We start from the raw sequence: 17,009 nt of genomic DNA, 5'->3' as shown, positions 1-17,009 counted from the left end.
TATAGCACCCATCAAATGGGGAAACAGGGGAAGGAAATGTGAATGGGGAATAGGGAATAAAAAGGCATGCATTTGTTGATACATGTGCTCTCACATGTGTACTCTCACATGTACGCTCTCACACATGCAAGATGCCTGGCCTTCCCAGGTCATCGTTAATAAAGCTTCTTCCTGATTCAACAATGCTTTCATGGAATTCATGATACTGATATGGATAGCAATATATAAACTTCTTTGCAATATATATATATATATACTATATAAATGTTAGCTAGCATAATTACCTCACACTGCCATTGACTGTTTTGGATGGAGTCTGTCACCCTGAAGTTATATGTCCAGCGAAAAAAGACCAAGACTAGTGTCTTAAGAAGGAACGCAGTTTCTTATTAACAAACCTGCAGTCATAATATGCAAATGAGATTTTTCTGCAAAGCACACTTCTACACAGGCCTGTGTAAGTTAAATAACATCTCCCAGAAAAAGTCACAAGTTTCTTTCCCAAGAGAGCTGTTGCATAAGACCAAGATGTGGTACAGTACAATGATAATAATAACATTTCTATAGTGCTGTATGGCTCATAAAACCCTTTATTCACAACAGCCCCAGAGGGTTGGCTGTGCAAACATTATTACCCCCATTTTACAGATGGGGAAACTAAAGGTCATTCATTATTTGTAGGAAACAACCTGGAAGTGTGAGACTTGATGAAGAAGGAAACTAGCAAATGGAAGGACACAGACTGGCTTAATGCTATCATCCTTCATCCAATCTCTGAACCACCATAGATTGAGAGACACTAGTTTCCTTGGAATAAAAAGCATGTTTTTATAACAGTGACTACTGGAAGAACTGGGCTTGCTTACTAATCAATCAATCAGCCTACTAAATGCCAGGTACTGTGGAGATAACATACAAAGAATGAAACAATACCTACTCACAAAGAGTAGTTTCTGCTGCTGCTGCTGGTGTTCAGGCATGACTGACTCTTTGTGACTCCATTTGGGGTTTTCTTAGCAGAGTAGTTTGCCATTTCCTTCTCCAGTTCATTTTACAGATGAGGAAACTGAGGCAAACAGGGTAAAGTGACTTGCCCAGGGTCATACAGCTAGTAAATGTCTGAGGCCAGATATGAATTCAGGTCTTCCTGGGTCTAGGCCCAAGGCTCTATCTACTGTAGCACCACTTAGCTGCCCTTCCTGGTACATAATAGTAATTTAAATGTTTGTTGCTTGATTAACAAGAGAGGCTATGGGATGTATAGTCCGGATTCATAGAGTCAAGAAGAACTAGGCTGAAAGCTTGGGTTTGCTATTTATTATGTGTGACCCAGGGTAAGTTACCAAACCTCTGTGGTCCTCAGTCTCTTCACCAGTGAAATGGGGGAGCTGGACTAATGCAGGGGTAGGGAACCTGTGGGCCTTGAGGCCACATGTGGCCCTCTAGGTCCTCAAGTGCGGCCCTTTGACTGAATCCAAACTTCACAGAACAAATCCTTTTATTAAGTCAAAGGGCTGCATTTGAGGCTCTAAAAGGCCACGTGTGGCCTCAAGGACGCAGGTTCCCCACCCCTGGACTAGAGAATTTCTGCAGTCTCCTTCAGCTCTGGTTCTATGATCCTATGGGCATCTCCACAAAGTTCTTAAAGAGAGAAGGAATGCCCATCTAACCAGGATGATTTAGGTATTCCGATAGAAAAAAGGGAAAAGTCCAAATAATCTCCAAACTTGCCTTCCCACCATGATTCTGCAGGGAACTTCCTGAAAGAGGCAAGGAGAGGACACGAAGAAATGCTATCTGGTCATGATCCTCAGGATATTACATAAATTATTTAAAAAGTGACTTATCTTCTCCTTAGGAAAAATGAACGTCTTTAGTTCTTTGTTGAACTCTAAAACCTTAATTTGTGGTAGAAAACAAATTTTCTAGAAGCCAACGTTACTTTTAAGGGGGTGATGCTTACATTGCAACTATTGTCTGATAGCCTGTTGGGTGAAGTTAACATTTTTGACTTAGAATATTAGAGACTGAAAGCTAACATTGTATGAAAGAAGGGTAGGAGGGAACCAGCTACTTACTGAGGCTTTGGAGCAACCCACGATTGAGTTAGCCAATCATCTGGGCCAGCTCTATGCATAGGCAGAGTGGGTGGCTGCCTGCATCTTGAGGGTGCCTCAAGTCCCCTTCTGCCTACATATGTCTCTCTCACCAACCAGTCAGGGCACATCCCTCCCTCTTACCTAGCATGAAACTCCTACTCCTTTGAGTAGGCTAAAAAGTTAAGGGCATGTTATACCTATATTACACCCTAGGAAAGAAGGGGAAAGAACATGCTCTTCCATTAATGTAGTAGCACAGTTTCCCAGATAACCAGCTATCATTTGAAAGGTGCCTTAAGGGTCCAAAAGGAGTGGAACATAAGATAAGTAAGTTTCCTGGGGGGTGGAGGGGTGGAGGGGGAGAGAGTTTGAGAAAGTTCTCAATGGGGTAGAAAGGCAAGCTCTATTCAAGAATGGTAAACCTCTAGGGGGCCCCATATTTGGGGGGGTCCTGGGAAAAGAAAAATGAGGGCCCTTGACACCTAAAGTTACAAACAATAATAACTAATATTTAAGGTTTGCAAAGTACTTTTACACATATTATGTAATTTGATCCTCATAAAACCCTGCTGGCAAAATATGCCTTTTTGCAGATAAGGAAACTGAGGCTTAGGGAAGTTAAGTGACTTGCCTAAGATCACAAAGTTAGTTAGTGGCTGGACAAGATTTGAAATCAGGCCTTTCTGGTGTTTTTTTTTTAATTTTTCTTTTTTTTAATATAAATTTATTTTTAGTTTTCAATATTTACTTCCACAAGATTTTGAATTCCATATGTTCACCCCATCTTGGCCCTCCCCACACCCCAAGATGGCATGTATTCTGAATACCCCTTCCCCTAGTCTGCCTTCCCTTCCATCTCTCCCCCCTCTTCTCTTATCCCCTTCCCCGTCTATTTTCCTGTAGGGCAGGATAGATTTCTGCACCTCATTTCCTGTATTTCTTATTTCCCAGTTGCATGTGGAAACATTTTTTTTAAACATGCATTTTTAAAACTTTGGGTTCCAAATTTTCTCTCTTCCTCCCACCCCACCCACCCTCATTGAAAAGGCAAGCAACTCAATACAGGCCATACAAGTGCAGTTATGCAAAACACTTCCACAGTAGACATGTTGTGAAAAACTAACTCTATTTCCCTTAATCCTATCCTGCCCCCCATTTATTCTATTCTTTCTTTTGACCCTGTCCCTCCTCAGAAGTACTTCCTTCTGATTACCCCTTTCCCAATCTGCCCTTCTCTCTATCATCCCCCTGCTCTCTTGTCCCCTTCCTCCCCTATTTTCCTGTAGGGTAAGACAGATTTCCATACCCAATTGAGTGTGTATGTTATTCTCTCCTTAAGCCAAATCCTATGAGAATAAGATTCCCTCATTTCCTCTCACCTTCCCCTGTTTCCCCTCCACTGTAAGAACCTTTTCTTGTCTGTTTTGTGCAAGATAATGTACCCCATTCTACCTCTCCCTTTCTCCTTCTCCTAGTATAATCCTCTCTCACCCCTTAATTTTATTCTCCAGATATCACCCTTCATCTTCAACTCACCCTGTGCCCTCTATCTATCTATCTATCTATCTATACATACATATAATTTTTCCCCTCCAACTACCCTAATACTGACAAAGGTCTCATGAGTTATAAATATCATCTTTCCATGCAGGAATGTAAACAGTTCAGCCTTAATAAGTCTCTTATGATTTCTCTTTCCTGTTTACCTCTTCACGTTCCACTTGAGTCTTGTATTTGAAAGTCAAATTTTCTTTTTCATCAAGAATGCTTGAAAGTCTTCTATTTCACTGAATGACCATGTTTTCCCCTGAAGGATTATACTCAGTTTTGCTGGGTAGGTGATTCTTGGTTGTAATCCTATCTCCTTTGCCCTCCGGAATATTATATTCCATGCCCTGTGGTCCCTTAATGTAGAAGCTGCTAAATCTTGTGTTATCCTGATTGTGTTTCCACATACTTGAATTGTTTCCTTCTGGCTGCTTGTAATATTTTCTCCTTGACCTAGGAACTCTGGAATTTGGCTGCAATATTCCTAGGAGTTTTCCTTTGGGGATCTCTTTCAGGGGGAGATTGGTGATTCTTTCAATTTCTATTTTGCCCTCTGGTTCTAAAATATCAGGGCAGTTTTCCTTGATAATTTCTTGAAAGATAATGTCTAGGCTCTTTTTTTGATCATGGCTTTCAGATAGTCCAATAATTTTTAAATTCTCTCTCCTGGATCTATTTTCCAGGTCAGTTGTTTTTCCAATGAGATATTTCACATTGTTTCTAATTTTTCATTCTTTTGGATTTGTTCTACTGTGTCTTGATTTCTCATAAAGTCACTATCTTCCAATTGCTCTATTCTAATTTTTAAGGAAGTATTTTCTTCAGTAATCTTTTGGACTTCCTTTTTCATTTGGCCAATTTTGCTTTTTAGGGCATTCTTCTCATTGGCTTTTTGGACTCTTTTGCCATTGGGGTTAGGCTATTTTTAAGGTGTTATTTTCTTCAGTATTTTTTGGGGGTCTCCTTTAGCAAGCTGTTGACTTGTTTTTCATGATTTTCTTGCATCACTTTCATTTCTCTTCACAGTTTTTCCTCTACTTCTCTTACTTGCTTTTCAAAATCCCTTTTGAGCTCTTCCAGTGCCTGGGACTGATTCATATTTTTCTTGGAGGCTTTGGATGTAGGAGCTTTGACTTTGTTGTCTTCTTCTGGTTGTATGTTTTGATCTTCTTTGTCACCAAAGTTAAGATAATATAGTCTGACTCTTTTTGTGAGGTTTGCTCATGATCCCAGCCAATTACTTGGGTTTTAAACTCTTTGTTAAGGTAAAAGTCTGCTTCCAATGTGGAGAATGTACTGTCCCAAGCTTCGGGGGTTTGTACAGCTGTTTTCAGAGATACTTGTAGGGACCTGTAAATTTTCAGTCCTTCCAAGGTGGTATGATAAGGGTGAAGGAGGTGTTTACTCTTTTCCTGGCCTGAGCTCTGGTCTTTGAGTGACCGGCCACAAGCAGTCTTTTCTCTCTTGGAACTGTGAGGAAGGTTTCCTCTCCACAGCCACTACAAGCTCCACCTCGCCAGCACTCCTCCTCACCCCAGGACCGCCACCCAGAACTGTGACCCAGATCCAAGCATGGGCAAAGAAAGAGATCCCTGCAGTCCCCCTCTGATCAGCCACTTGATTCCCCCTCAGTCTGTGGGTCGGAAGCTCAGGACACAGCCACCACCTGGGCACCAGCGCTCTGCTCTGGAACTGGCTCTGACCTAGCTCTTCTCTCACCACAAAAACAGACTTTTCCCACTGACCTTCTAAGTTGTCTTTGGCATTCGTGGATTGAGGAGTCTGGAAGCCACCACAGCTGCCCATGTTTCAGTCCTCTGAGGCCTGCTCTAGGTTCACCGCAGCCTGCACACCCACACTCAACTGCGCTCCCCTTCCCACCTGGCGCGATAAGCCTTTCCAATCAACCATCCAGGCTGTCTTGGGCTGGAAATTTGTTTCATTCTGTCTTTTTGTGGGTTCTGCTGCTTTAGAATTTGTTTAGAGCCATTTTTTGTGGGTATTTGGAGGGGTTTGGGGGAGAGCTCAAGCAAGTCACTGCTTTCAAGCTGCCATCTTGGCTCCGCCCCCTCAAAATCAGGTCTTGCTGCTTCCAAATCCAATAGCCTATCCACTGCACCACCTAACTTTAGTGTTAACTGCAGGCCACCGAAAACATGGATAAATTTTGCAAAAACAACAGCAACAATAATAAAGAGGATGAATGTAAGAAATAATTCATTTGGACTCCTATTGTATTCTAATCAGTTTGATATAACACATAAATCATATAGGGATAGATAGGTTCTTATAGTGGACCTCAAACTTTAATGTAATGTTTACTACTTGTTTACCAGGTTATGAGGCTCACTTGTGTAACCACAAGAATTCTGACAAAGATATCTCCACCCTGTTTTATTCAAATTCCACATCCCAACCAAGCATGTTGGGATGCCTCAATGCTTTGCAAAGTCCTCCAATTTATTTTTGTACCTCCAGGCCATTCTCTCTTGTCCAACATGAGCAAGTGACCATCTTATGACCACCTAGTGTAGGTGCTCCATGCTTCACCCAACCTGTGTCACCCCTCCTCACCCCACCAACATGTCATGTCTGGCCCTCAAGAGCAAGATCTCTCAACCAATGAGATTTTGCCATTCCCTTTTTGCATATTTGGGTTTCAAACCCTACAAAAAGCAAGGTATTGGAAGAAGGGGGCATCTCAGATCAAGAGGAAGATATGAGGTTGACTTCTTTAGAGAGAACCATGGACCTTTAATTAAGTGCCATTGCCTCAGAGCTCTGCCTCAGCCTCTTCTATTGTAGGTTGGGTAATTTTAACCCCAACACATAGTAGAAAGAACACTAGCTCTGGAGTCAGAGGACCCGGGATCGAATCCAACCTCTGACACAATGCCTGTGTGACCTAGGGCAAATCATTTAAATTCCCTGGGCCTCAGTTTACCTACATATAAAACAAGAGGAGTAGGACTAAATGACCTCTGATATCCCTCCTAGCTCTAGTCTTATGATCTCTGAAGGTACTCAAGAAACTCTCAAATTCTATCACACGAATTGCTGCAAATTCTTTTGCAGAAAAGAAAGTAAGAAAGAACCTTTGGGGTTACCCACCTTTTTTCCAGCCATGGCAGATAGGAGATGGCTTCACATTTCATAGTAGTAAAGGCTTGGCCAAACACATGCTGTGGAAATTTCTTCAATTCTGATTCAGTCATCTTCCGAAATCCCAGCACAGTGTCAGCCCAGAAGGGCCTCTTTTGGTGAGGAACACTTCTATATATCTGCCAGCTAAAAGCCATGGGATGAAGAGACCTCTTCAGTTTTCATGGAACACATACACTCAACATTATCAACAATAACAAAAATGTCCTGTATTTCTCTAGCTCTTTACATATGCTGTCATATGTGATCTCACTTGCCCCTCTTTGATAAGCTTCATGCTGTTCACCTTGGCCTCTCTCACTACTGAGCACAGTGGTGCCTTGTATGAACACACAACAAATATTTGTCGAGAGAGCAAACAAATGAGGTGTGACTGTAAAGCCATGAGAGAGGATTTTTCGAGTGGAGTTTTTTAATTGGCTCTGAAGGTAATTGCAAAAGCTGAGTTTCCAAAACTATTTTGATCAGTGCAACAGCTCAGAATCAGGACATAGCCTTCCAAAGTGACTACTAATAGTCAATTATAATCAATCAATAAACATTTATTAAACATATAGGTCATATGCCAGGCACTATGGTTTGGTGCTGGGGATACACAGGCAAAAATGAAGTAATTCCTGTCCTGAGGAACCTTACTTTGAAGAGGAGGGCAAATTCTGGTTTCTCAAAGGATCTCCTGGCTTTATATTTACATGTATATAGTCTCTTTAACAAAGCATCCTGGGACAAGCCTCACAAACCATACCAGGGCAAGTTGAAAGAAACAAGCTGTCATTCTGGTGAAGGCAGGGGCAGTTTAGGACCAAATCCTATGGAGGAGAGAAAGAGACTCCAGGCAAGTGGTGAAAGGTATACTGGAAGATGTAGGCCAGGTTGGGGAGGAGTGAACACCAACCCATGTGTTTGTTTCTTTTAATTAATTATTCCTGACAACTAAGTGTTAAGTTCTATTGTTTGGACCTGCAGAATGCCTCCAAATGCTGTCAGTATGCTCTAACTTTGGCACCTATGGGTGATTCATCCCAATCAGGACTCTGCCCCCAATCATTCTGACCATTTCAGGGTCTTCAAGAATGGCCACAAGTAAATGAAACAAACATTTTTACTGAGGACCTTACCTGCTATGTGGTCAGCACAGGCAATATATTCCAAAGAGATGGGAATGGCTTCATTTCTTAAAACTTCTCAAAGAAAATGATTGTACACCCTCCCTTTGTAATTCATTCCAGGATCTAACAACCTTCAATGTCAGTAAATTTTCCCCTCATGCTATAATTTGTCCACGTTTTTTTCTTGTTCTAGACTATGGAGACTGAAAATATGAGATCAGAGCTCAATTACATATCTAGAAATGGAAAAGATAATAAAGGTCATCTTAATCCAACTTCCCAATTTTACAGATGGGGAAACTGAGGCTGTTAGCAGTTAAATGACTTACTCAAGATCTCACTGGTCATAAATGACAGAATCAAAATTCAAATGCAGGTCCTGTGACTCTAAGGTCAGAATTCTTTTCACAATATCACAAATCTAGAGCCAACTAGTCAAATCCTCTCATTTTATAAATGGGGCAACTGAGTCCCAGGGAGATTAAGTAATTTGTCCAAATTCACACAGCTGATAAGATTTGGTCACCAATTTCTATATAAAACATGATAGTAAAAAGTAGCTAAAATTTGTATAGCTCTTTGTGATTTACAGATTACTTAACATACATTATCTCATTTGATGCTCGTGACAACCTTATGAGGTAAGTACTGCATTACTATTACCCCCATTTTACAGATTTGAAAACAGGCACTAGGAGGTTGTGACCTGCCCAAGGTCATATAATTAAAAAATGGTAGGGCCAATGAGGACCCTGAGTAATTTTTTTTAAAAAGCCAAACTGTCCTTCTTGATATTTCTCATGAAATATCATGAAAATTCCATCTTCAGGCTGGCCCCTTATTGAAAGACACTCTCTTTATTGTATCCCTGGTTAAAATCCCTAGTTTTCTTCCAAATTCAGTTCCAAAGCCACTTCCTCTGTGAGGCTTCTCCCTTCCCCCCCCAAAAAAAAAGTACTTTGCTTTTATTTTGCATACATTGCACATGTATTTATATGTGTCTATGTGGTATCCCCCTCCAGAATGTAAGCTTGAGGCCAGGGATAATTTAGTGTAGGTCCTTAGTGCCTTCTGGCACATAGTAGGCATTCATAAATGTTTATTGATTTGGAGAAGAAAATGTTTAACTATATTCAGCATCCTCTATTCAAGGAGCCAGGAAAATGTATGACAGGTTTTTTAAAGATGTCCGTTCCCATTACCACAATTCTGTAAAGGAAAACATGGTAAAACTTCTTAATTCTGATCAATGCAGTGACCCATTGAGTCTTCAAAAGATAGACAAGCAAGATTCCCATTTCTCAACAGACAGGTGGCAGACTATAGGTGTGGTATGAGACATACATTTTCAGATGTGGGAAATACGTTGACATGTTTGGCTTTTTTTCTGGATACTCCTAGGCTAGCTACATGAGGTAGCAAAGTGAGTAGAGCGCTGAACTTGGAGTTATGAAAAGCTGAGGTCAAATCCAACCTCAAACACTTGCTAGCTATGTGACCCTGGGCAAGTCATTTAACCTCAGTATGCCTCAGTTTCTTCATTTATAAAATGGGGATAATAATAGCACCTACCTCCCAAGGTTGTTGTGAAGATAAAATAGATATTTTTAAAATGTTTTATAAACCTTAAAGCACTATGTAATTGCTAGCTAGCTATAAGTTTCAAAGGAGGGCTATTTTTTTTTCAGGGAGGGGTTGTTATTGAGAAATGACAGAAAAAGAAAAATTATCAGTAAAACATCAGAAACATATAGTAGCATCTAACTTGACCAAAAAATGCTTAACCTTACTTACTTGTAATAAGAAACATTCTGTGGGGAGTCATTAGGAAATGACAGTGATATTTCAAAAGGTTCAATAAAACATTTTTAAATGTCTATCTAAATAGATAAAATCAAAACATTCTGGAAGATTCATTTTTGTGGTATACCTCTCGCCTCCACTGATGCCAGATAAATGCCGTCTTACTATATACAAGTATATAATGCTTCTGTTTATATGTTTCAATATCATGCTATGAAAGTCATTAGTCTCAATACACAGAAACCATGTTCGACTCTTCCTTCACTATAACCATTTTTTCTACCATGTTACTCCTAACTAACCATTCCCCCAAACAAACACAAAATTATTTTTTTGCAAGGAGCCATAGCAATTGTTTATTGTCTCTAAAGCAGCTAAGTACTATCTTTCTATCTCTTTTTCTCTCTCTACCACTTTTCAAATGCTGTTTCTAATTCCCTTGTCATTTGGCTCACCAAGAGCATATCTTATGATGAAGAGCATGTTTATTCACAGGTGTTTGACATTTTTTCAAAGGCCCTCCTGAAATTTGCTCACTTACCCAGATACCAGGTGAATGCCAGCATCTATAGCTTCTGATGAATTAGTGATTGCAAACAATCTGTCAAAGGTCTCTTGAAACCATTGCTTCTGCAGGTGAATTGGTGTATCTATCATTATGACAAAAAAAAAAAAGGGAAACAGATGGGGAAAACACAGTTTTTTAAAAAAGACTTCAGACCAGCTCCTCCCTGAGGACCAGAAAATGAACTAAGAAACATTTTCTTTGATTATATCACTCCCCTGTTAGAAGCTTCCATGGTTCACTGTTACCTCTAGGATAAATTATAAATAAAGCCCCTGAAAATATGAGATAATCTTGCTTACATGTTAGGTGAATTGGGCATGCCCAGAGAAGCCTGGGTTACTCTAGAATAAACTATGGACAGAGTACTAAAGTCAGTAGTGAAAGAAGTGAGGATTGTATGTTGACAGGACATAGGACTGCCACCCCCCATTTCAGAGAAGCAAGGCCTCCCCTCACACTTCACAGAAATTGGCCATTGGACCACTGTCTTTATCATGTCTTTCCTCCCCTTGTTTGCAAGAGCCACAACTGTCCAGGCCAGGGGTGCGGAACCTGCAGCCTTGAGGCCCCACCCCTGGTCTAGGCCTAAAACTGTAGAGTCATAACTGAGCAAGGAGAGGTCATGAAAGAACAATGACTCAGGCTGATTCCTTTCCTGAGCCACCTGTCCATTGTACATGCTTCATGCTCTCTGTTGCCTTGCTATTTCATGAGGTTTTGTTCCTGCAAACTATTCACCCCCCACTAGGCTTTGGACTTGTTCTTGGGTTCTGTTCTCCTTCTGGATGAATTGCTTCTGCAGATTTGTGACCCTGTGTTTTCCATCTTAGATCTCTGTTTGGAACAGGTCCTTCTATTTTCTTCCCCAATTCAGACAAAATGAATGAACAGAAAGGGAAACAAATATTAATTAAATACCTACTACATGCTAAGTGGGAGAGGGGGCTGTATACAGGAGGGGATAGGTGGAAAATGTCCTGAGTGAAGATGAGAACCAAGAGGAGTGGTTTAGTTCCTCCCAAGCATGTTCTCAGACGGTCTGTTTGTTAAGAGCTGCTAATCTCTGGTACCCCATGCCCCCACTACCAATGCCACAGTCACCATTACCATGCCAGCCTTGGGCAGAGAACCAAGAAAGGCCCACCCATCTTTAACAGCAGAATTCTAGTCTAACAATGCTAACTGCAGTTTCTCTCACCTGGATAAGCATGAGGAATAAGCATTCCAGCTGCTACATCGCTAGTGGTGTCAGGTGTAAATTTATCTGAAATAACATCGACGGAGCATTGTGGGATGGATTCAGAAATGCAGACGGCTGTGGAGAGTCCAACCACACCTGCACCGATAACGGCAACCTTGGTCATATCCATTGGCTCTGTGAAGGTGGGGGAAAGAGAATTCTAAAATACTGTTTGGAGACTTTCTGTTCTTCCAACAGAAACTGTGCTTCTGAAAAACTTTCATTAAGCATTGAATTAAATCACAATACAGTATAATAAAATATGATACAACAAATACATACTAAGTGCCTACACAGTTGCCTCCGACTGATGGACTCCCATTTGGATCACATTCCATTTAAGGTCAAGATTTTAAAACAACAACATGTTAATTGTAGGATTTTGTTCAGTCGTTTTTGTTTTCAGTGACGCCCAACTCTTTGTGACCCCCAACTCTTGGTGACCCCATTTGGTGTTTTCTTGGCAAAGACACTGGAGTGGTTTGGTATTTCCTTCTTCAGCTCACTTTACAGATGAGGAAACTAAGGCAAACAGTGTTAAGTGGCCTGCCGAGGATCACACAGTTAGTACATGTCTGAGGTCAGACTTGAACTCATGAAGTTGAGTCTTCCTGACTTCAGGATGGCACTCTCTCCACTGTGTCATCTAGGTATAGAATAGCTTCTATTAATCATGGACCCATTTCTGATGGGATAGTTACAGGTAGAAAGCTGAGGTAGGTGTAACGGAGCTAGGATAGAATTCAGAGCTGGAATGGACATCAGGAAGGAAGGAAACAAGAATTCATTAAGCACCTACTGTGTGCCAGGCACCTTACAAATATTATCTATTTGATCTTCCCAACAACACTGGGAGGTAGGTGCTATTACTATCCCTATTTTACAGTTGAGGAAACTGAGGCAAACAGAGATTAAGTGATTTGCCCAAGCACACAGTAAGTATTCGAGGCTGAATTTGAACCCAGATCTTCCTGAGCCCAGGCCAGAACTCTATTCACTGTACTACCCAGCTGCCTTGGAGATCTTGGAGTCCAGTGCCTCCTGTCAAATTCATCATACCCAAGGCCTCTTATACATAGAATTCCAACCTGAGGTACCAAAAGACCATAGGTGGTCCGGAAACAAGAGCTCTAACAGAGTTGTATTGGAAGGACACACAAGAACGTTCCCATGCCAGAAGTTTCTCTGCAAGATTAAAATTAATCTGGTGATGATGACACACATACTCGAAAATCCGTATTGTCATTGGGACACTTCCAAGACAGGAGTTAATTAGTTCATCAATAGGTGTGTGGGGGAACATTTGGTATGTGCTCAGGTCCGTGAGATAGACTTTCCAAGGTAATTTTGCAGCAATGTACTATTTAAGACCACTACTGCAAACCTGTAAACTTTATGGTTACAACATGTTCTCATAATTACGCTCTGATTCCCATCTTACCATTGCTTGTTCCCACTTTTCCTTGTTTCCCCAAGCAAGTTGACCAGCCCAGAAGTGTATAATACGATTATTGAAGGGAGCCAGAAAAGCTCACCTGCCCCCCCAAATTTCTTACCTGCCGTAAAGTGAAAAGAACATTGGATTTGAGTTGATCAGCCAACCAGCATCTATTAAACACTATGTGCCAGATATTGTGCTAATTTCTAAGGGTACAAAGACAAAAAAGAAACAGTTCCTGCCCTCGAGGAGCTTATATTCTAAAAGGGTTGACAATATATACTTATACAGGTAAATAGAGAATACTAGAACATGAATATAAGGTATTTTGAGTGCTGCCTTGGCCACTTCTTACCTATGTGACGTGGGTTAAGTTACTATGGGGCAGCTAGGTATTGCAGTGGATAGAGAACAGGGCCTAGAGTCAGAAAAACCTGAGTTCAAATCCAACCTTAGATATTTGCTAGCTGGCCAAGTCACTTAACCCTGTTTGTCTGTTTCTTCATCTGTAAAATGACCTAGAGAAGAAAATGGCAAATCACTCCAGTATCCTTGCCAGGAAAACCCCAAATGGGGTAACAAAGATTAGGACACAACTGAACGACAACTTTGCTTCTCATTTATAAAATGTAAAATAATGCTACCTCACGAGGCTGTTTTAAGGAAAAGACTTTGTAAATATTAAAGCCACCTAATTGTGAATTATTACTATTACTTGAAATTTCACTGTTAGAGGTCATTCCTTTGGATTAAGGATTTGCCAAGAGGTCCAGAAGTCTTCTGATAATATTTTACTCTTCTCAGAACATTTGCATTTAACCCTTTGAAGAGGATTTCATCTGCAGATTGTCTGGGTGTGGATGGGATACCTAATTATAAGAAAAGGGGACATAGAATAGTAAGTTTCAATGAGGGCAGGAGGAGGGAAGAGGACAGAACACAATTTGAAGGGGAGTGGGGAGGGCTCTGCCCTAAACCAGGGACAGCATGGTCTAGTGGGCAGAACGGTTAGAGAACTTGGGTTTAAATCTAGCCTAAAACACTTACTACTTGCAGACACTTAAGGGACCTTGGGAAAAATCACAGAACCTCTCAGCAGTTTCCTCATCTGTAAAAATAAAGCCCTGGTTGGAGTAGCTAGGTGGCGAAGTGGATAGAGCACCAGCCTTGGAGTTAGGAGGACCTGAGTTCAAATCCGACCTCAGACACATAACACTTACTAGCTGTGTGACTCTGGGCAGCTCACTTAACCCCGATTGCCTCACCTCCTCAAAAGAAAAGGGGGAAAAAAAAAAGACCTGGATTCGATGGCTTCTGAGGACCCTTCCAGCTCTAGAGCTATGGTTCTATGAAGCATTGATAGGCACTGAGGAAGAGGAAGGTCCAGACAAGAGGTAGGAAAGTAACAAAGACAAGTTTTACTCTTCACAATTTTTCTGTTGGGGGTCAGTCTTGATCAGCCTCAACACCTTTGTCTATAGAATATCTAGCCAGGGGTGAAGAACCTGCAACCTCAAGGCCATATGTAGCCCTCTAAGTACTCAAGTGTGGCCCTTTGACTGAATCCAAACTTCACGAAACAAATTCCCTTAATAAAAGGCCAGTCTAGCCTGTGTGGGCCTTGTGATGATGGGACAGAGAAGCAGAGCAGCATCACTGTGTCATGGAAAGAGCCATTTTCAGAGTCCAAGGATCTGAATTCAGATTCCAGCTCTTCCTCCTCGGTCAATTCACTTAACCTCTCTGGGCCTCAATTTCTGCGAATGTAAAACCAAGAGGTTGGACTAGATCAGGAGTTTTTAATCTTTTGGGAAATCATGGACCCCTCTGGCAGACTAGTAAGGTTAAGTAAGCCCTCCTCAGAATAATGTTTTTAAATGCATAAAATAAAATATATAGGATTAGAAAAAAAATTGAAATAGTTATCAAAATATTTTAAAGAAACAATTTCATGGACAACAGGTTAAGAATCCCTAGAGATGATCTCTAAGGAACTTTCCCTCTTGGATCCTGCCTTTAAAAGCTGGTGAATGCTAATGGCATATTACATAATACTACTTAAAAGCAAAAGAGGAGCTGTGGTCACTAATTCTAGCAGCACTCATTCAAGACTCCCAGCTCACCAGCTTCCAGGCCACCTTTGAGGCACTCAGGACCCTGCAGAAACCTCTCACATTTAGACAATTCCACCTGGTTAGCGAAGTGAAGGAGAAAATACCTGGACTGCACAGGTCTGGAGAGTCAGCCTGGGAATCCACGAAACACTTGAAATCAAAACACTTGTTTTCCCAGAGGCACAGGAGAAAGAGCGGAGCCAGCGAGGGCCAAAAGTAAAGCTGCTCCCCATTGGAGGTATTTGGACGACGCCCCCGCTGACTTCACTCCCCATTGGCCAGTGGGTCTTTTCGGCGATCGAACCTCCTGATCCCTCCCCCGCTCTAGGGACTCGGGCTCCCCAGGAGGGAGCTTATAAAATAACGTTGCAAAGCTGCCAGAAGATTTATAAAAACAGTTTTGCCCGCTCTCCTCCTTTGTCTCCCCTCCCTCCCAGGTTTCATTTTATACCTAGAGTCCAGCTGTCTCCTTGACGTGCCTGAACTCTTTGGTGACCCAGGGAGCCCGGGCTGGAAGCCAAAATTCCATTACTTTCCTTTGACCCTTCCTGGCAGTCACCTCTCCACCACCTAAGTTCACTTTCTTGTTAGCCTCCAAGTCCAGCTGGCAAAGAGCGACTCCCAGGGTAGATCCTGTGGGACGTAGCTGTCTCTACCTGTGGACTCCCTTCCTAGTGAACCGGAGGCTTGGTTATTTTTGTTATTTTAAATAGAGGACCAGACTTTTAAGGTTATCAGCAGCCTTGGAAGCCCATGTACAGGCAACTCCTTTACAAAGAAAATCTCAGAACAATCGAAATGATTGTGAGCAGCGACTTGAAGCATTGCGAGCTTTGTATGAGAGAACATCTCACAGATGGCCAGTCACATGATACCTGAAATTCCACCATTATTGCTCACCTGGGGAAAAGAGTTAATTAATAATTTGTTGTTGCCCAGCATTGTCCTACCCTTCGTGACCCCATTTGGAGTTTTCTTGGCAAAGATACTGAAATGGTTTGCTATTTCCTTCTCCTGCTCGTTTTACAGATGAGGAAACTAAGGCAAACAGGGTTAAGTGACTTACCCCAGGGATACACAGCCAATAAGTGTCTGAGGCCAGATTTGAATTCATGAAGATGAGTTTTTCTGACTCCAGGCCTGGCACACTATCCACTGTGCCACCTACCTGCCCCTTCATTAACAATACTTTTCAAAATATATTCAACAATTATTTGTGGTTGAGATCTCATCAGCACTTTGTGTAACACATTGTGTTAAATGCATTAGGCATTCTTAACCTTTGTTGTGGTTCGCTTTGGTGAGGAGTCTAGGACCCCTTCTCAGAATGTTTTTAAGTGAATAAAACAAAACTCATAGGATTACAAAAGAAACCAATTATATTGCAATGATTATCCCAAAAAAAATTTTTTTAAGTTCATGGACCCCAGCTTAAGAACCCTTTCAAAGGATATAAAGACGTATAGGAAATACAATGCCTGCCTTCATAGAGCTTATGGATCATCACAAGGTCTAGATTTAGAGCTAGAAGGAGTTCAGAGGTCATCTAGTCCAAACCCCTCATTTTACAAATGAGGAAACTGAGATCCAGAGAGGTTAAATGACCCCTTCAAGGTCATACAGATAATAAGTTTGAGGTGGGATTCAAAACCACATCTTGATTTCTAAAATAAGTCTGGCCATGAGACTCCACTATTCAATAAATTCCAGTGGCTTGTCATTACCTCCAGGATCAAATAAAAATCCTCTGCATTGCATTCAAATTCCTTCATAACCTGCCCCTGCTCCTACATTTCCATTTTCTCACATCTTACTACCCCTCCAACACACTCTGTGAAGCAGTGACTCTGAGCATTTCCGTTTGCTGTCTCCTGTGCCTGGAATTCTCTCTCTCCTCTGCCTCCTGGCTTTCCTACCTTCCAGGAAAT

At 41.5% G+C, this 17,009-nt stretch overlaps 1 protein-coding gene across 1 annotated transcript in view; it reads right to left on the bottom strand.

The window, feature by feature from the left end:
- DDO (D-aspartate oxidase) overlaps window positions 1–15,499 on the bottom strand; it is a 24,059-nt gene extending 8,560 nt beyond the window's left edge. Inside the window, exons 1-4 of the mRNA XM_021008223.2 lie at window positions 15,186–15,499; window positions 11,488–11,664; window positions 10,263–10,371; window positions 6,759–6,935 (exon numbers count right to left, since the gene is read on the bottom strand). Of these exons, the coding sequence (XP_020863882.1) occupies window positions 6,759–6,935; window positions 10,263–10,371; window positions 11,488–11,659 (458 nt within the window). The 5' untranslated portion in view covers window positions 11,660–11,664; window positions 15,186–15,499. The remainder of the gene's footprint in view (window positions 1–6,758; window positions 6,936–10,262; window positions 10,372–11,487; window positions 11,665–15,185) is intronic.
- Window positions 15,500–17,009: the final 1,510 nt, after the last annotated feature.

This window comes from Phascolarctos cinereus, unplaced genomic scaffold (genome assembly GCF_003287225.1).
Source record: "Phascolarctos cinereus isolate Bilbo 61053 unplaced genomic scaffold, phaCin_HiC Scaffold_5;HRSCAF=322, whole genome shotgun sequence".
NCBI lineage: Eukaryota > Metazoa > Chordata > Mammalia > Diprotodontia > Phascolarctidae > Phascolarctos > Phascolarctos cinereus.
The sequence above is the reverse complement of the archived record's forward strand: the minus strand, read 5'-3'. Positions and strand labels throughout refer to the sequence as shown.